Below are 19,769 nucleotides of genomic sequence, written 5' to 3' on the forward strand. Positions count from 1 at the left end.
AAGGAGGGAGGGAGAGAAAGAAAGAGAGAGAGAGGAAGAGAGAGGTAAAGGAGAGAGAGACGAGAAGGGAGAAGGGGAGATGGGGGAAGGAAAGGGAGAGAACAAAGTGAAGGTGCCAGCTTTGGAACTAGTTCAGAGAAGATGGGAAAGAAAAAAGGCTGGAAAATAAAAGGGCCAGCAGGACTGACTCTCTGAATCAATCTCTCTCTCTCTCTCTCTCTCTCTCTCTCTCTCTCTCTCTCTCTCTCTCTCCACTCTCCCTCTCCTTCTCTCCCTCCCTCTGTCTTTGCCCCACTGTCTGAGAAGAACTTATGTGGCTAAGATGCGGGGGCCCTCGGGTGTCAAAACTTTGAAGATTAATGGATTACTTTGTTAATGACTCCAGGCGTCAGATTGATTTGTGAGGTGCGAAGCGTCTTCCTGACAGTCCCAAACAATGCTAGGAGTGTGCTGGAGGAGAACGGAGGGCAACAGTCGGCTAGATCAGCATCCCGGACTCACACAGACACACACACACACACACACACACACACACAGATACAGATACACAGACACACACACACGCACACACACATCCACGCGCGCGCACGCGAGAGCACACACACACACACACACACACACACACAGATCTCTCTCGTTTCAGAGGCCAGCGGCCCCCTACTCGCGCACTCCCACCCTAGCCTTTCACACCCACACCCACCAAGATATATTTTTTGCCTTTAAAAAAGTGTAAATAAAGCCTCGCTAGCCCCCAATGAGGCGTTCCTTCCCGACTTTTTTGGATCAATCAAACAGACAGTGGCTTCTTTTGATTAAAGCCCAAATTGTCATTGGGCAGAAGCAATCATGTGACAGCCAATTCGGTCCAATTTCAACCTTGTCTCCATGAATTCAATAGTTTAATAGTAGCGCGGTCCCCATACGGCTGTAATCAGTGAATTAGAAAAAAAAAACACCCCAGCAGCGATCTTCTATAAGAGATTTTTTTTTCTTCTCTCTCCTTTTGCCTGGGCCTTCCCCCCGCCCCCCCTAAACCCCTCCAGAAGAGGGAACTTTTTCTCCGAGGGGGCTCCGAGGAGAAGGCCATGAATTACGAATTTGAGCGAGAGACTGGCTTTATCAATAGTCAGCCGTCGCTCGCTGAGTGCCTGACATCTTTTCCCCCTGTCGGTGATACATTTCAAAGTTCATCAATCAAGAGCTCGTCGCTTTCACAGTCGACACTGATTCCTCCTCCTTTTGAGCAGACCATCCCCAGCCTGAACCCGGGCAGCCACCCCCGCCACGGCAGCGGCGGCGGCCGGCCCAAGTCGAGCCCTGATGGCAGCAGCGGCGGCGGTGGCAGCCCGGTGCCCGCCGGCGCCCTGCAGCCCCCGGAGTACCCCTGGATGAAAGAGAAAAAAGCTTCCAAGAAAACAGCGCTGCCTCCTGCCTCCTCGGCCTCCGCCTCGGCCACTGGACATGCCTGCTTGAACCACAAAGGTCAGTTCAAAGACTTCCCCCCCTACCCCACCCACACCCAACTCAGCTCCTGGATCCCAGCTTTTACCCTTCTTGGTGCTATGGGGCAATTTTTTTTTTTTTTTTTTTAGGGAGTGGGAGGGAGAAAGATGGGGAAAAGTAGAGAGGGGCTGCTTGGCTGCCTTACATTCTGCACTGTGGACTCTGGAGTGGAGCTGGCGGAAGAGAGTAGGCGCTGATGGGTTCCACGATGCTATTAAAAAAAAAAAAAACAACTTTCCCTAACTTGTTTAATATGGGATGATTTATTTGAGTTGGAACTGACCTCCTCTTGTCTTGCTGTCCTACAGTTTGGGTATTTGACAGTAATGAAGAGTGATAGATGGTTCTTGCTCAGCTAAGCAGCTGATGCATTAATTATAAATTGCAGTATGGCTAATATAAAGTTTGTTCCCGGATAGAAAGGTGGGGGACTCGGAGGCATTCGTTTTATTGAGGTGGTAAAGAAGGGCTTACGCGGGGCTGGGAGCTCAAGGAGGGCAGCACAATGGATTTTACTGCATACAAGGGCGGCCATTTTGTGGCAGTGATACTTTATGCTATATTTATTCTCCAGTGGAATAACCCCCGCTTGGACCCTGCACCTCCAACTGTGCGTGTATCTCTTGTCGGTTTCCCTTTCTGCAGAATCCCTGGAAATCGCAGATAACGGCAGCGGGGGCTCCAGGCGCCTGAGAACTGCATACACCAATACCCAGCTCTTGGAGCTAGAAAAAGAATTTCATTTCAACAAGTATCTCTGTAGACCTCGGAGGGTGGAGATCGCAGCCCTGCTGGATTTGACTGAGAGACAAGTGAAAGTGTGGTTCCAGAATCGGCGGATGAAACACAAGAGGCAGACCCAGTGCAAGGAAAACCAAAACGGCGAGGGGAAATACAGGAGCCTGGAGGACCCCGAGAAAGCCGAGGACGAAGAGGAGAAATCACTCTTTGAGCAAGCGCTCAACGTCTCAGGGGCCCTTCTGGAGAGGGAAGGGTACACTTTTCAGCAAAACGCCCTGTCCCAGCAGCAGGCGCCCAACGCGCACAATGGCGACTCCCAAAGTTTCCCAGTTTCGCCTTTAACCAGCAATGAGAAAAATCTGAAACATTTTCAGCACCAGTCACCCACTGTTCAGAACTGCTTGTCAACAATGGGCCTGAACAATGACAGTCCAGAGGCCTTGGATGTTCCTTCTTTACAAGACTTCACCGTTTTCTCCACAGATTCCTGCCTCCAGCTTTCAGAGGCCGTATCGCCCAGTTTACCAGGCTCCCTCGATAGCCCCGTAGACATCTCAGCTGACAGCTTTGACTTTTTTACAGACACACTCACTACAATTGACTTGCAGCATCTGAATTACTAAACACATTAAAAAAAAAAGCAAAACAAAAATCCCTTTGGGGGGTTGCCTTCTCTTTTCCCTGGAGTTGATTTAAAAAAAAATTTCCTTCTCTCCTACCCTTTTTTCCCTCCCCCCAAACTGGCCAGGGTTTTCTGTTTAGTAACTCCCCTGACCGAGTTCCAGAGCCATCTTTGCAGGTTATAATGAAGTTATAGTTGTTTTGGATTTAACCCAAATACCCTCTAGGTGATTCCTTGAAAGCAATATATGAGGCCTGTAAGAAAGTGACCATATAATTTTATTGTCACTTTCTTTTTATTTTTGTATTACATTAGAATGCATTGTCATAAGTATTTTTGGTAGAATAAATTCTCCTTTGCTACAAGTAATTTTCTTATCCCCCTTCCCCCACCAAGATTCATAACGGTTCCTTTCCCTCCTTTTAGTCTAACTTGGTAAATAAAATTCTGCTCACAATCTCTCTTCTTTTATTTCCATTTGAATATATTTATTAGGGGGAAACATTCAGTTTTTATTGTAAAGGTTAGGTGCCAACAGAAGGAAAGTGAGAGGATGGACAGAGCTTCTGAGAAGCATTTCCCCCCCTTTTAAAGTGGATTAGATTTTGTTACCAGACTACAGTAGGTACAAGCCATAGATGCGACCCCATAAAAGAAAGAGAAACGTGTAGCCTCTCTGCCAGGGAAAGTTGGAGTTTTTGAGAGTGGAGACATAAAGTGCCTATGAAATATTTCCCCTTTATGTGATGAATGTGGAGTTCCTCTAAAAAGAAAAAGAAAAACTCCATGTGTCTCTAGGTCCATAGCTAAATCACAAACAATTCGTTTATTTCTACACCTTTGTTTCAAACATCCACATTCCAATGATGACAGCAACAAAAGTCCCATCAAACCCAGCCAAAGGAGTTTGATTAGTCTCCCAGCTGCTGAGAGGTCCCAGGCAAACAGACCTAAAAAACAGAGAAAGAAAAACAAAACAAAATAATGGTTACAGGCTGTCAGATGTATTTCAGAGGGGTTCTTCATTCAACTGGGCCAGTTCAGTCCTTCCAGGAATTTTTTTTTCAGGGTAGGAAAAAAATCAATATTTCATTCTTAAACCTGTTTATATGGCAGATAAAGGGTTCATTAAAGCTTTGAAGTCAGGTTAGCAAATTGAAATCTAAAATGGAGTGTAGGTCAACACAACATCTTCTAAAGTAAGGAAGATTCCCAAGTCAGAGCAAAAAAAAAAAAATCTATAAAATACATAAAATGCACTTTAAATGAACATCAATAAAATGTGATGTAGGGCTGTGCTATTGGGTTGTTCTGGTTTTTTTTTCTCTCTCTTATTTTCTTTCCCCTTTTTTCTTCCCCCTTTCTGTGAACAGTGTTATTTACCGTGAGAAAACAGAGTGCAAGCAACATGTGTGAGTGGGCTGGTCTGATTTACTAACCGACGACCTTAACAGTAATAGTTTGGCAGTTAACAATGAAATCTCGGCTCTGTGGGTGTGTGAATGCGCGCCCCCCTCCAACTCCTCAGTCCCCCCTCCTTAAAGAACTATCCAGCATCTGGGAGAAGTTGCAGGATTCTCTTTGCCCGAGCTCAGTGGAGAGAGGCTGAGCTGGGAGTTTGCTGTGCTGTGCTGGGCTGTGTGGGCCAGAGCTGGGAAAAGGGCTGGATAGGATTCTTCCTACTGCTCATAAATCAAACTCTTTCTATGAATGAGAATGTCATCAAAGAGATCAATTGTGTGAACACATGCACAAATACAAGTCCTCTTACGTATTTGCCCGAGCTGGGGATCCCCGTCTGAAAGCATTAAGTTAGGAGGCGTTTAAGCTATAAGTCATTTTTATTGCTCTTTTAAAACAACAGCTTGGCTAAGCTGCCGATGCCACGAAAAGCTCAGAGCTGGGCTTTCCGCCCCCCCCCCCTTTCTTTCTAGGAGAAGGGCTTTGGGCGGAGGGAAGAAGCGCTTTAAACCTAGCCACTCTCTTTTTATTTTAATGACGGTCTCTCTGCCCTTCCCCTGACTGCCCCTAAGCTTTCCATTTTTAAAAAGCATGAGGTTCTTTGATCGCTGGGTGCTCTCACTCTCAACCCCCCCGGGCCCAAAGAGGGCTCTAAAACTGGTTCGTCAATTTCGAGATCAATTTCCTCCTGGGTGGGGAAAGGTTTTGCCTCTTGATCGCCTTGTGTTTCTGGGACCAGTCTTTTGTGAGATGGCCAGTGGGGAGAAAGCTCAAGAAAGGCGAAATACGCTGAAGGAAGTGGGGGCCATGGTCTGGACTACGCCGAGCCCGTGGGAGCCGGGCCCAGGGAGCTGAGAGGCTGAGCCGATGGAGAAACACCAGCAGGTACAGTATCTCGGTTTCTGTTGACGGCTTTGCCTGCGTGAATGTGTGTTTGTGGGTATTTACACACACCAGGGAAACCCCTCGCTGGGGCTTCCACTTAGTGGGAAAGAGGAAGGAGAGAGGGAAAAGAGGAAAGAAGGGGAGAGAGGGAGGGAGGAAAGAGAGGAAAAAAGAGGGAAAGAGAAGATGAAAGTGGGAGGGAGGATAAAAAGGAAAGAGAAGAGAGAAAGAGAAAAAGAAAAGAGAAAGTGAGAGGAGGGAGGAAAAGGAAAAGGAGAAAGATGGAAAGAAAACGAGGAGGGAGGGAGGAAATGGAGGAAAGAGAGGGAGAGAGGGAAAGAGAAGAGGAAAGAGAGAGATGGAAATGGGAGGGAGGATAAGGAGAGAGGAGAAATAGAAAGAGGGAAGAGGAAAAGAGTGTCAGAGGACTGAGGAAAAGGAAAGGGAGAGAGAGGGAAAGAAAAAGAGGAGAGAGTGAGGGAGGAAATGGAGGAAATACAAAAAGAGAGTGTGAGAGGGAGGGTGGGAAAGCAAGAGGGCAAAGGAAAGAGGGAGAAAGAGAGAGGAGGGGGATGGGATGGGGGGAGTAGAAGAAAGCAGACAAGATGGAGAGGCGATGGAACACATTCGATCATTCCCTATTATGTTTCATTGTGACTGAGTAGGCCACAGACTCCTAGGCTGAGTGAGAGGCTGACAAAAGAGATGAGGTTTACTAAAACAAAGATGTAGAAATGGAGAAAAGAGGGGGGACTCTCAGCTGAAGCTGTGCTCCCAGAAAAGAAGGCCCTTAGACGAGATGATTGTCCAGCGCCCTCCTTCTCTGTCTCCCCACCCCCACCCCCCCATTCCAAGCCCTGCCCCCACAGTCTCTGAGAAGGAGCCTCAGAACTGGATGCTGGCCTGGGAAGAGAGGAAAGGGGCAATACTCCTCAACCAAGGTCCAGACTTTTTCTTCTCAGAGGCTCCAGCCTGCCAGGTGGCATGGTGGTGATCCTGCTCGAAGAGGCTGTTGCTGGCTCACTCGGGGCCTGCTTCAGTATCTCATCGTGGCTATGTGTCTAAGTGCAAAGGAGCAAATGAAAATAGAAGGGAAAAAGCACTGGGGAGGAGAGAGCAGAAATGGAGGAGGGACAGGCTGAGGGGTGGGTGAAGCTGGGGAATATTCTCCGGTTTTGTTCTTCCCTCTCTGAGGAGGAGACTACTAGGGGAGAGGGCTCAATATGGAGGAGAAAAGGAGCTCAGGGTTTATATTTTAGGACACAAAACAGAAAGGGAAGGTGGTAACGCAGAGATTTCAAATGGGCCCACTCAAAATCTAGTTCTTAAAATTGGAGGGTGTGGGGGGAAACAAGTAACGACCCAAAACCAGCCTCCAGATCTATGGCCCTCGGGATCACCTCCTCTGCCGAGGTCTGCTCTAAACACAGCCCAGAAATTTGTGCCTACCTAGGGAGCAGCCTCGCAGAACAGAGAGATTCCTTCTCCCTGACCTTCTCTGCCTCGCTGCTTGTCCCAGCTCTTTCCTGTCTGTCTCTCTCTGGCTCGTTCTACTTGGCCTTTTCTCTGCCTGCCCAGGGTTGACACGGAGCCCAGTGCCCCACAGAAATTAAAGAGCCCATTAGTAGCTGTGAGAGAACGAAGGTGACTGAAAACAGGACCCCTAGCTTGGGAAGAGATTCCTGCTAGTAGCAACGCAAACCTCTAGGGAAAACTAGCCAGCCAGTGCAGTCGAGAAACCATGCAGGGGAGGCTGGTCCTGGCTGTGGGGAGGGAAGGGGTGTAGCAGGGAGGGGAAAGCTCACTTTCCATCATCAACCATCTGTCACCCCTCCCACTTGGCAGCCCCCACCTCCAACTCCAGACTCACCGGATGGTGGCCCTAGGAGTGTTGGGGTACGATTGGGGTGAGCGAGAGGAGGAGAATCGTGAGAACGTGGTCTAGCCTCGCCCCCCTCCCAGGATGGAGGAACTTAATCTAGTTAATTCTTAGCCCTCTCCCTGTCTTTTATACCTAGGCACTTGGCCCGGGGTTGGGGTTAGGCAGAAGCCTGGGATGTACTGGCCTGCGTGTGGTGGCCCTCCAGCGCTCCAGGGGAGCCTACCAGATGGACAGCAGCGCCTAGACCAGCCCCAGAGCTGGGCCATATTCGCCAGCGTCTGCCCCTTCCCCCTGCCCCCTCCATCCTTCTGCAGAGTTACTCGCCGGTCACCTCGGACTCCCCAGGCAGAGTCGGTTACAGGGGGGAGGAGAAAGGGCGGGGCGAGGGGGATTGCTGCTGCCACGGCGGCCTTTCCCGGCAATCCAGGGTCCCCCAGCTCTCCCGCCCCCGGGAGTCAGATTACAACAACGTCTCATTGCCATGCTAATAGCTGGGGGACTGGGGCAGATTGGGGAAGGGGGAAGCTCCTTGGCTTTGGAGACCTTCAGTGGACCCCCCTCCTCCTCCTCGTCCTCCTCCTCTTCCTCCTCGTCCTCCTCCTCTTCCTCCTCTTCCTCCTTCTCCTCCTCTTCCTCCTCCTCTTCCTCCTCCTCGTCCTCCTCCTCTTCCTCCTCCTCCTCCTCCTCCTTCGTCGTCCTCCTCCTCTTCCCCTTCCTCTTTCTCCCTCCTCCCTCCCCCTACTCATTTTCTCTTCTCCGCTCCTAGCCTCCTCCCACACGGGCCTGGAGATTTCCTCGCCAGACCATCCCCTTCTTCTCCCAGTCGCTGTTCCCAAAGGGAGTTCGTGGTCATGACAATAACCAGAGAGCGGGGCAGCTAGGAACAGAGCGGAGCACACTCACCGGGAGGCTGGGGCGCGGGTGCGGGGCGGTCTCCTTCTTCTTCCTCCTTGACTCACTCCGGGGTCGGGGGTAGTGGGGAGGGTGAGGGGCTCTCCCACTCACCTGCAATTGGCAGGCCAGTTCAGTGCAGACTGATACCCAACCTCGCAATCCTGACCAGAGCCAGGACGCTCCCTGCCAAGCCCCACGTCGTCCTCCTCCTTTTTTTTTCCTCCTCTTCCTCCTCGCTGTGCCCCGGGGATCTACCCCACTCCCCCATACCCCATGCAACTCCTGATGGGGCGGAGCGGGAGCCTCCAGCGGCGGCAGCGGCAACGATGGCGGCTCCCTCTCGGGCTCGGGTTCCTCCCGGGCCCGGCCCCAGAGCGGGGCTCCTGCCGTTGCCGCTGCCGCCGCCACTGCCGCTGCCGGGGGGGCGTCTGCGCGTCACCTTGATGGAGGAGCGCCCGGGATTTAAATGCCACTGAAACGGTGATCCATCACCAGCAGGAACAGGCAAACTTTCGCAGGGGGCTCCGCCATTGGCTGCCGCGGTCACGTGCGCCCCGTCCCTCCTTCACCCTCCCCCGCCCCCTGCACACTGTACATTCATATCATTTTTCTCTTTGGCCCCATGGAGGAAGTGAGAAAGTTGGCACGGTCACCCAGGGCTCGGAAGGACCCGGTCCCTGTGTGACAGGCAGATGGACAATGCGAGAATGAGCGCCTCCTTCCTGGAGCACCCCATCCTCAACGCAGGAGACTCGGGGACCTGCTCCGCCCGAGCATACCACTCTGATCATGGGATTACAACTTTCCAGTCGTGCGCGGTCAGTGCCAACAGCTGCGGGGGCGACGAGCGCTTCCTGGTGGGCAGAGGGGTCCAGATGAGTCCCCCCCACCACACTCACGCTCATCACCACTACCCCCAGCAGGCAGCCTACCAGCACCTCAACAACCTGGGTATGTCTTATTCCCACTCCAGCTGTGGCCCGGGGTTCGCATCGCAGAACTTCAGCGCAGGTTACAGCCCCTACTCATTAAATCAGGAAGCAGACGTAAGCGGCGGGTACCCCTCGTGCGCTCCCGCTGTTTACTCTGGAACTCTCTCATCTTCCATGGTCCAGCATCATCACCACCACCACCACCAGGGTTATGCCGGGGGCACGGTGGGCTCGCCTCAATACATTCACCACTCATATGGACAAGAAGCGCAGAATCTGACCCTGGCAAATTATAATAACTCCTTGTCCCCTCTCCATGCCAGCCACCGAGAAACCTGTCGCTCTCCTTCAGCAGAGACATCACCTCCAGCACAGACCTTTGACTGGATGAAAGTCAAAAGGAATCCCCCCAAAACAGGTCAGTTCTCTTCCTGCAGAACACCTGGCCATTGCTGCTGCTGCCTTGAGGGTCTAGGGGTGGGGTGGTGGGGTGGGTGTAGGCTTACCTAGTATTTGGGGGGGGGAGTCAACTCAAGGTTATGTATAGGTTTTGTAGGGGGTGGGTGGGGTGGAGAACTCAGGTGTACTCAGGTGAATGATGCCCAGGAAGTAACAGAGAGGAGGCCAGTCCCTCTCTCTGGCTTCCTGAAAGTAGGAGCTGGGGGGTGGGGTGGGGGGGATGCTGTTAATATCTCCGGACTCCCATTAATCACGCTTTCTGTTCACACCAACGGTTGACTTCAAGTTAGTACTTTGTACCTCATCAGTCACCCTTCTAGGAGTGCTATGTGGTCAAGTCAGGTTATCCTTTGCCCCTTTACCTGACTTTGATTCGGAAGGCTAACGGGTATAAATCACTCGCACTTCGTTAAAAAAAAAAAAAAAAAGAACAACCAAACGACAGAACTACTTCTTTTCTCTCCCCTCTCCCCCCTCCCCACCCTTGCCCTCCAGGGAAAGCTGGTGAATACGGGTATATTGGCCAACCCAACACGGTGCGCACCAATTTTACCACCAAGCAGCTGACTGAGCTGGAAAAGGAATTTCACTTCAACAAGTACCTGACTAGGGCCAGGAGGGTGGAGATCGCAGCCTCGCTGCAACTCAACGAGACCCAGGTCAAGATCTGGTTTCAGAACCGCCGCATGAAGCAAAAGAAGAGAGAGAAGGAGGGCCTGCTACCCATCTCGCCCACCACCCCATCACGGAGCGAGGACAAGGCCGAGGAATCCTCAGACAAATCTACCTCCTCGCCCTGCATCCCCTCTTCCCCAGCCTCCTCTACCTCAGACACTCTGACTACCTCCAACTGAGTTTGCCCCCGGCCCCTGTCTTCCTCCCTCCACCCCCCACCCCACGATACTTTAGTGCAGGACTACTAACCCGAAGCACATTCTTAGCTTATCTTTCCCTTCGTTTACAATGTCTCTCTTTCTGCTTGATGTTATCTTCGGGTCTTCTCCGGGCTAGGTCACTGTGTTTCAAGAGAATTCTGGCCTAGAGACCTAGAGGCTGGGTGGGAGTAACTTCACTAATGGTGGGGTGCCACCATCTGGTTTTTGGATGATCTCTGAGGGCCCCCTATCCATGATTGATTCAGATACCCTTTGGAAAAGCTCCATCATGCCCCCTCCCCATGCTTGCAGAGCGGACATATCTGTCATCTAACTTCAAATTATTTTTCTTCCCCTCATCCTCCTTCTCCTCATCTCCCAGACACTAAAGGCAGAGTCTAAAGGCCTCAAGAAGAGGATGCACTATGAAAGTGTTTACACAATTCAGCTTTTTAATTTAATGCATTCAGTTTCTTGTGTGAGAGTTTGCTGGTTGTAAATACTTTAAGAGATTTATCTTTATACAGATTTTCTAGAAATGATGTTTAGCTTAGGAGATTAAAACAGGGTGGATACACTCCCAAAGCTGGGTGTAATTTTATACAGGACTAAAAGTGACAAAATAAAGACATCAGACTGGACTAGTGAAGCCCGAACAGATACCCCACAGGGAAGTAGCCCTGTGTCTTTGAAGGACACATGTAGGCCTGGGCTGCACTGAGTTTTTTTTTTTTTTACTTTGTTTTGTTTTTTTTTGTTTGTTTGTTTTTGTTTTTGTTTTTTTGTAATCTTCCTTGGGTGTGCAGTGTCTCTCTTCCCCAGCCCTGCCACCTCTTCCGGCCTCCTCCTGCCCCAATCAAAAATTGTGCTGGATTATCCTTGAACTTTAGGGCATATTATTCCCAAACATCTTATTTCCACAGTAATCTTTCCCTCGATTTGATGTATTTCCAACCGAATCGTAAATGTGATAAATGGCGAAATGAATGTATATTTCATGTGATTCGTGAATAGGCTTTCTGCATGGTGCACAATGGTTTGAGCCCCCAAAGATACTACACTGAGTTCTATCAGTTGTCCTTTGTGGTCCCACAATGTTTCTGAGTCTCTGTACAATCATGAAAAGTTCTGAGATCCCAAGAGTGATGGAATCCAGAGCAGAATTTACGGGTCCTAAAATATCTGTAATAAATATATTCACATTTCAGGTATGTTTGGGCTTCCTTCTATTTTCCTCCAATCTGTTGCAATTGATTTCAACTCGGGTTGATCATTTCATGTGGGAAGGGGAAGGGGAAGGGGGTGTCTCTTACTTTCAAAGAGGCTGTCCTTTATTGGATAAAGTCAATTTTTTCCTCTTCATCCTGCAGCTAAAACCCACCCTTCCTGGATCATTTTTGACACCTCACATTTGACACCTAAATTCTGCTTCTGGGTGTGTGGGATTTTTTTTTTTTTAAAGGAAGGTGTTTTGTTTTTTTTTAAAGTTGAAACCATAAGGAAATTTATGAAGTGAATCTATTCTTGCAACAAATACAGGAACTTCCTGGGTCAAGTACTAACCTTTTCACCTCTAACTGAATGTTGACATATATATAAACAGACCTCCCTTCAAAAGCACAAACTGTCTTCAGCCAGTCTTTCCTCACATCAGTGAGCCAACAGTCAAGGGACTCACATTTAATTACCTCCAATATGAAGCTGTCCTCGGAATGGAGTCCTCCCTCTCTCCCTTATTACCCTTTATGCACCTTTCCTCTCTGCTGATTGTCAGCCACAGCTTTCAGTATCTTCTTTTCTGCTCCCCCTCCCCCAACTCTTCCTGTCCTTCTTCCATCTCCTCCTTCATCCTTCCCTCTACTCCTTAAGTTCTCAGGTAAGCTTCATTCATCTCCAAACCCAAATCTGATTTTAAAAGTTATGCCAGACCTGGAACATTTTGCTGGGAGATTCTTGATTCCTGGGCACATGCTACAGTTAGCGAGAGGCCCCAGGAGAACTGGTTCCCTATTTCCCTCTGCATCCACTTTCAGGTAAACTTGTAAGTTTCTTCAAGGTCTCACACCGCCCAGCTGCACAGAGCCAGAAATCAGAAAAGGAATAACATTTCAAAGCTACAGGGTTTACACCTATGCCTTCTTCCAAATCTTTACCGCCACTCCACCCACCCCCCTTCACACGTTTTAGCGGAACATTCCGCCCCCAGTGCTTCCAGAAAGGGAAAAATCCTGGCATCCTTCAAAGGACAAATACATGTTTCTCCTAAGAAACAAATAAACAAACAGCCTGGGCTTCCTTTCTTCCCCAACAAAGGAATGCTTTGCACGGAGCATCAGGGCTGCAAAGTTGCAGGTTCGGTGGAGCATCTACGCGAGATTCCTCATTTCCTTGTCAAAGGAGACAAGTCTCGATTTGCAGGCGCGTCGGCCATATCAAGGGCACCAGGAGAGGGCTAGGGCTCCCTGCGTCTGCGCTGGGACCGTCCCTAAAAAGACTGCAGTGGATGCAGCCAACTTCAAAGCGGAGCCAGATATTTCTTTCATTTTCCCGCCCGAGCTTATACTGTATCTTTTGTTTATTAGTGTAAGGGCACAAAACAAAACAGATGGTCTCCTTCCAAATACTTTCATGTGCTAAAGGAGGCATTTGCATGCCACCGACCCTGATTTCAATATCTAAGAGCAAGAGGGGTTCCAACCCCGGGGCTCTCAAGTGTCCAGGTACCGGTTTTTTAATGGAACTGGGAGGAGGAAAAGGATCAATTACAGCGAAATTAACCAAGACTTTTCTCTGTGGTGGGATAAATCAGCTAACGAGCAATGCATTTAGGACACATTAATATACCTTTCAGCAACGAAAACATTTGTATCTTTTTAGCTGTCCCAATCGATTAAATCAAAATAGCTTAACATGACCTACTTCAAGGTCTCTTTGGGTCTCGGAGGAAAGCAGACAACTCAGTAAAAAAAAAAAGTGATAAGGGTGATTGAAACCCCAGAAAGAGCTAAAACGGGGGAACCCCCCACTTTTTACAGATTCAAAATCAGTAGCCCGTGAGAGGTGCATCGTGGGACGGGAAGGGTTTGGAGATCATCTTTCTCAACCTTCCTGGTTTACCAAAGCATGGTCCTCCCCGACCCATAGTTCAGAGTATCCCCCAACCCAAGCCGGGTTTCAGATTTTTCCTGCAGCTCGGGCCTTAGATAGAACAGCCCCCTCCTTCCAAGTTTACTTTTGGAGCTTAGGCAGAGGCTGGGGTGTTTTCCTCTGGGGCAATCAGATTCCAACCGATCAATATTTACTCAGTCTGAAAGGGTTGTTGAAAAGGCAGCATCAGCAAACTGCTTAGCTGCTCACCCCAGTTTAATCTCAGGTTCACTGAAAGTTCAAACAGAAATTAATTCAGAGATGGGTCACTTTAGAAAGAGTCCTCTGCTGAAGGCAAACAATTCCAGTCCCATCCCTCTGGAGGAGGGGGGCGACTTTCCCATTCTTTTTTGGCTAAACAGTGTTTACTAAAAACTTAAACCACTTTCCTCTCCCTCCGTAGGGGTCTTTTTTCGAGGGGGTAGTTTCCCTGCTGTCCTCTTCCTACCCTCCACTCCTGTTCTAGCTTTCCCTTCACTTGGCCTAAACTAAATTGCACCGAATATTTAAAAAATGTTAAATTAGACTGATGAAACGGATCCTATTTATTTCCAATGCCACTAACTATGAAATAGAGTTCTTTGTGACATTACAGCACATTTCTTAAGTCTAGGAGAAGTACTGGGCGAGATTGGATAGAGAAGTCCATTTACGCCTTTCTCTAGGCCTGGATGCAGAGTCCAACCAGGGGATGAGGTGGGAGGAGAGGCTGGAGAAATCAAGGAGTAATATATATATATTGAGAGATGCCTTGGAATCCTGATGAACTCCAGTTCCATCAGTTGTGGGGGGCAGAGGAGGGAGGGGAGAAAGCAACGGAATTGAAGAACCCCAGGATGGAAAGGAGGGTGAAGAGGTTACTGTTGGAGGTGGGAAATGCTGCACATCATGGCTAATTGCCACGGAGCTCCAGAGGTCAGAGTTCACATAATACTGCATAAATGAATGCTCAATGGAGACTTATTAAACTCTCTCCTAATGGCAGCTCACGCTTGGCCAAAAGTAGGAATATTCCTTCCCAAGAAGAGGCATTCATATGGGAGAAGTGACCCTTTTGTATTTTTACTTACAAAAAGGAAAAATGTCCCTTTTGTGCTCTCCATGCCCACACACTTATTTTAAATACTATACATGGATGGAACATTTCATTTTCTGATTGTGCTGCAAACGTGCTCGTCTTGGCATTTTCAATAGGCAGGAAAGAAATATTCACAGGGACTTCTCTATTAGGGTGGCCTACTTGGGAAGAGACAGACTACTTCATAATAGGAAAGTTCCCTTGGTGGCTGAATTTCAGAGGGTAAGCTGAGGCTTCTGGTTTCTCAGCCTTCTTCTGGAGATTCAGGGACAGTTTGGTTTCTTCTTTTTTCAAGAGCAAAACGCTCCTTCCCCCCCATCTTCTGGTGCACTTACTAGTTCCTTTCCAAAAAAAAAAACAAAAAACCACTCCACTCCTGTTTGGTTTCTTTCACACACCTGCGACAAGAGTGAGGGAGGCTCTCAAGTTCTTGGTCCTCGATTTTCTTACTGGTCAGATTTTCTGCTAAACACTCCATCCAGTGGTCTGGTCTAAGGTTGTGTGGGTTACTGATCCCCCAGCACCTCTCTGCCCACTTCTGTTAATATATCACCAATCGAATCCAGATCCTAGTAATTAAACACTGGGAATGTAGTTTCACTAAAAAAATTTTTTTTTAAGATTTGAGAGAAGACACGAAATGTCAATTCTGTGAGAACTGGGTTTCACAAACATTTAAAAAATTCAATCTAGATCTGGGAAAGAATCATCGTGAAAGTAAACCCCCGGCATTAAGGGTTTGACCCTATTAAATTGGCAAATGTTGCTGTCAGTGAGGCGGGGCCCAAGGGCTCTGCTAACACATTCCAGGTTGGATTCTCACGCTGAATTTTCTTCCTGCCTTGGACCTTTTCCGCAACTTGGCCTCCTTGCCTGTCTCTGCCCGTATTCCTTCATTTCCTTGGGTGACTCACTCTTTTCCCTGGAGAAAAAACCCCCACCAGCTATCGTCTGAACCTCAGCCTTGCACTTTTTCTTTCTGCCCGTCGGGTGGATTCCCCAGGCTGGGGATTATTGGGCCCATCGCCCCGCATCAGTGCTGGAGGCAGCTGGGAGAATCCCTCGAGGCTTATCTTACACCATCCTGTTGGTAATCACCCCAGTCATCGAACTCAGCTGACCTTCGATTGCAGTACTCATGACTACAGAGAGCAGCCGGGCCGCTCGGTCCAGGTTGACTCTATGCATCTTTACTTTCTCAATTCCCTTTATTCCCTTCCACCTTCATCCGTATAGTTTTGTGATCCCGAAGCACAGGAATTTTCCTTCTAGCCAATGACTCCATAACGGCTGCATCTGGGTCTTGGCTATGGGAAATAAATTACGGTCTCGGCTTTCGCTTTCAACTTTGGGGACGCAAGTCAAGAAGTGTATCTCAATTTAAAAAAACAAATCTTCCCGGGAATTAGAGGAATATGAAAATGTACTTTCGCTTTTTATCTGATTTGGAGTCAATTTGTAGGAAATCTTAGGACCTTTAATGTTCTGTACCATGGACTGGAGTGTAATTAATAGCTTTTCGGACATTAAAAAAATCAACAAAAACCACAGGTTCAATACTGTTCCATCCTTTCTCCTCCCCCCAAACAACAACAACCAAAACCCAGCAGCAGCAACAAAACAGGCCAATATACCCTTTCTTTTAACAGAAAATAAGGAAGAGGGGAGTTCTGGTGAATGACCAGTGAATGCCCGGATTATGCCTTTTTGGGAGGTTCCTTTTAAAGGAAAGGCGTCACATCGGGGCTGAAACAAACGTTGTCGATTTTAGGTTCTCGTATGGCACCCACTCTGGTGGTCCTCCGAGGGATGCGGGGGTGAATGGAGGACCGGGCTCTGGTCTTCCAGTGGGCTGATAGGATTTCCCCAGGGCTGCATTGCAGGGAGCGCCAGAGCTTTGTCCTCGCTCCAAGAGTAGCCGCAGTCATTCCCCAGAACTCGGTCTGCTCTGCCCTTAGCCCTGAGAATGCTTCGGGGTCCCGGGCCAAGACTGAAGTTCGACCATACGGTGTCCGGAGACGCTTCCCTCGATCTGCCTTTCCTGAGTTCGCCTCTGCTTTCACTTCTCACACGGAGCTCTGATCAAAAAGCTCACTGGATCCCTGCCTTGATCTCCCCTCTAGGGAAAGTGAGGGAGACATTTCCTCCACTCCCATAAGAATCTGCTTGCAGCTACAGGGAGGCTGCATTGCATTCCGGAATGCCAGGGCTACGGACAGAGCCCCTAGATTGTATACCCCCTTCCCCGATCCCATTCACCCCTAACGCCTCCCCTCCTATGCGCTAGAGATTGGGGAAGAGGAGTCATCTTTAAAGCCCGAGACTTTGCATTTGGACTTCCCAATCCACTGGAAGAAGAACCCAGTGGGTGACATCAGCTTTCTGCACGTGTCTTAAAAGAAGTGGGAGAAGGTTGTATATCTTGTCACTTTCCCCAGAGTTTCCTCGCCTCGCTCCAATACCGTTTTTCAGCTTCAGTGACACTGACTCTCCCTTGGCCGGGACTCGAAATCTTCTCTCCTGGACTTGGATGGAAAGAGGAGGAGAGGAGACCTAAAGACTGCAAGGTCCCCTCGAATGCCACAGAGGAGGCTGAGATGTTGGGTGGAGGACTCAGTGGACCCAACAACCTAGCATGGTTGTTGCTTGGAGCATGGAGGATTCTAACTTCTCAGCCTCTTTGGTCTTCCACCCTCCAGAGCAGCGGTAACAAAATGAAGCCAGAGAGCAGGAAAAGGCCAGCAGTTTCCCTCCTTGAAGAAAGGGAAAAACAAAAGGAGTAGTAAACCAAACTCATTCCTAATCAACAGAAACTTATAACATAATTTCAATGAAGCCCTTATTCTTTTTCTTCTTCTGTAGGTCACGAAGATCCAACAGGAGAAAGAGGCAGTCTTAATCTGCAATGTAATTCTGAGCCTCAGAAGACATGGCCACAGGCGATAACTTTCCCTTGGTGTTTCTAGATCTCCTGCATCCAGGTCTCTCTCCTCCACCCCCTCTTTTTCACCCGCAGCCAGTCGAGTCACTTGGGCTGTGAGCAAGATTTCACAGCTCTGCCAGCCTCATAGCATGTGCCAGATGTTTGGAGCTGGGAGGGAACTTGGAGGCCATCTTGTTTAACCCATTTACTCCAGTCATTCAGTGACTCAGAAGCACTTATCTAATCCACTGTGTGCCAGGCCCTAAGGCTACGAAGACAGAAATGAAACAATTTCTGTTCTCAAAGAGCTTATATTCTTGGCAGGGAATGGTGAGGATGGTGAAACAGACCTAGAGGATGCAGGACACCAGGAGAGAGAGACCTTTTCTATCCAACTTGATAAGAATTGAGCAACAGAAGACTTTCCTTCCTTCTCTATGAAAGGGCAAATGATGCCAAACACTAGAAGTCTGGAGTTTCTACCAGCGAAGGAGTATTGCTGTGGCCAGGCAGGCCATTTCCCTCCTTCAGGTTCGGGCTTCCTCTTGACCTTCTGCTGTCAGTGTCCCCAGGTTTCTCTGTCTCCTCCAGAACGTCCTCCTCTTGTCCTCTACATAACCAAACTGTAGGGGCCATTTCCAGTCATCCTGATCTATATCTGGCCACTGGACCCAGATGGCTCTGGAGGAGAAAGTGAGGCTGGTGACTTTGCACAGTCCTGCCTCACTTAAATCCAATTCTCTTGCAAGTCATGGCATCATCTTGCCGATGTCATGGTGCTCTTTGAGAACAAAGGACCAACCACAACGAAACTCTACCAACTCCAGGTCCATTTCCTCTAAGATGAACTCCCCGATTACCCCCAAACCACCACTCTACCTGCCCCTACTCTAAGTGATGCCCTCCTAGGACACGGAGCCTACACCACACAATTTTATTGTCTTGTACTTTCTTATAATTGGCCCACGGTAGCAGTCTTCTTTTCCCAACCAGATTATAAAACCCTTGAGGTCAAGGAGGGATGCTGCCTTACAGGTATGCTGAGAGTATGGTCAAGTGGAAAGAGCAGTGCTTTTGGGCATCAAGAAACCTGGCTTCTAATCCTTGGCCTGCCTCAAGCTACTTGAGGGAGCAAGTAATTTAGCCCTGTGCCTCTATTTTTGTAAAATAGGTGGCTGTATTGCTTCTCAGGTTCTTTTCACTTCTAAAATGCATTCGTTTTTCAATAGCTCCCTTTGAATGCTTCAAGATGACAATTCCCTTACCTTGTGGCTTCTTTTCACCAGACTAAACATGCAAAGTTTTTTCAATTGTTCCCCCATATAGTATGCTCCCTGGCCACCCTCCTCTAGATGCTAGCTTGCTTGTCAGTGTCCTCCCTCAAATGTGAAGCCCAGACCTGAACATAGTACTTACTCCAAAATGTGGCCTGATCAGGAAGGGTACATGGCAGCAGGACTCGCATCTCCCTTCTTTTAATTGATCCTAAAGGATACATTCATCTTTTTGGCTATCAGATGGCACTGTTGCCTCATAGGAGCTCAAACTTTTGCAGCCAAAGAATAGATTAGTGTGAGAATACTAATCTTGATCTGTGACTGACAGTAATTGGTTGAGAAAACTGCTTCTGAAGAGCTGAATGATCGTGTCTACATGGTCACCGTAAGGCCGTGAATTAAAATATTCAGTCAAACATTACAGATAGTTTCTTTCTTTCTTTTTTGCTTTGACAATCGGGGTTAAGTGACTTGCCTGGGGTCACACAGCTAGTAAGTGTCAAGTGTCTGAGGTAGGATTTGAACTCAGGTCTTCCCGACTCTAAGGCCTGAGCTCTATCCACTGTGCCACCTAGCTTCCCCCAGGTTATTTCTATTAAAGCAAGAATAAAAGAGATGGTGGCAAAGAATATAGACTGCCCCTGACTGATTCATCTATGAAGGGGCTTAATGAGATGACCTCTCACTGACTGATCAGTTGAAAGAGCCAATGACTCAGTGTATCTTGAAAAAAGTCTACCTCTCTTCCTTTGATCCTTTAGGTGACATAATGTAGCTCTGGGATTTCCCCTGACTGGTGGGAAAAAGGACAGCTCGTTCTATTTCCTACCCCATTTGCCAAGTGGCCCTGAGAGCATGTCGACTTATGTCCTGAATAGGCAAGCTTGATCCTGGGTTTCTGTGCCTTTTCTTTTCTGATTTTACATCCAGTGTACATCTAGTTGGACACATGCAGGCTTGCAAGCCACCCTGTGAGTAGAAAAGGTTTGGCAATCCTGAATCTTTTGGATCAAGCTTACTCTCAGCAAAAGAGAGGAATCCCTGCCAACCACTCTGATGACGAGCACCAAGAGAATGAGCCCAAAGCCTT

The 19,769-nt window shown here is 48.6% G+C and overlaps 2 protein-coding genes and 1 long non-coding RNA gene across 3 annotated transcripts; 2 read left to right on the forward strand and 1 right to left on the reverse strand.

Moving 5' to 3' along the window:
• Positions 1-104: 104 nt before the first annotated feature.
• On the forward strand, positions 105-3,325 carry LOC114050498 (homeobox protein Hox-A2). Its single transcript, XM_027872249.1, has 3 exons — positions 105-405; positions 1,044-1,482; positions 2,149-3,325. The coding sequence occupies exons 1-3, from the start codon at positions 376-378 to the stop codon at positions 2,865-2,867; spliced, it is 1,188 nt and encodes a 395-aa protein (XP_027728050.1). The 5' UTR covers positions 105-375; the 3' UTR covers positions 2,868-3,325.
• Positions 3,326-3,659: 334 nt separating this feature from the next.
• LOC114050500 lies at positions 3,660-8,295 on the reverse strand. Its single transcript, XR_003570013.1, has 2 exons — positions 7,998-8,295; positions 3,660-3,816 (listed from the first exon to the last, which is right to left on the reverse strand). It is a non-coding gene; the product is annotated as an uncharacterized LOC114050500 (long non-coding RNA).
• Positions 8,296-8,407: 112 nt separating this feature from the next.
• Positions 8,408-11,418, forward strand: LOC114050499 (homeobox protein Hox-A1-like). The gene is made up of 2 exons (XM_027872250.1): positions 8,408-9,338; positions 9,875-11,418. Exons 1-2 carry the CDS (start codon positions 8,681-8,683, stop codon positions 10,231-10,233), a joined length of 1,017 nt encoding a protein of 338 aa, XP_027728051.1. The 5' UTR covers positions 8,408-8,680; the 3' UTR covers positions 10,234-11,418.
• Positions 11,419-19,769: the final 8,351 nt, after the last annotated feature.

This window comes from Vombatus ursinus, unplaced genomic scaffold, assembly GCF_900497805.2.
Source record: "Vombatus ursinus unplaced genomic scaffold, bare-nosed wombat genome assembly UNPS02014799.1, whole genome shotgun sequence".
In the NCBI taxonomy this organism is placed as follows: domain Eukaryota; kingdom Metazoa; phylum Chordata; class Mammalia; order Diprotodontia; family Vombatidae; genus Vombatus; species Vombatus ursinus.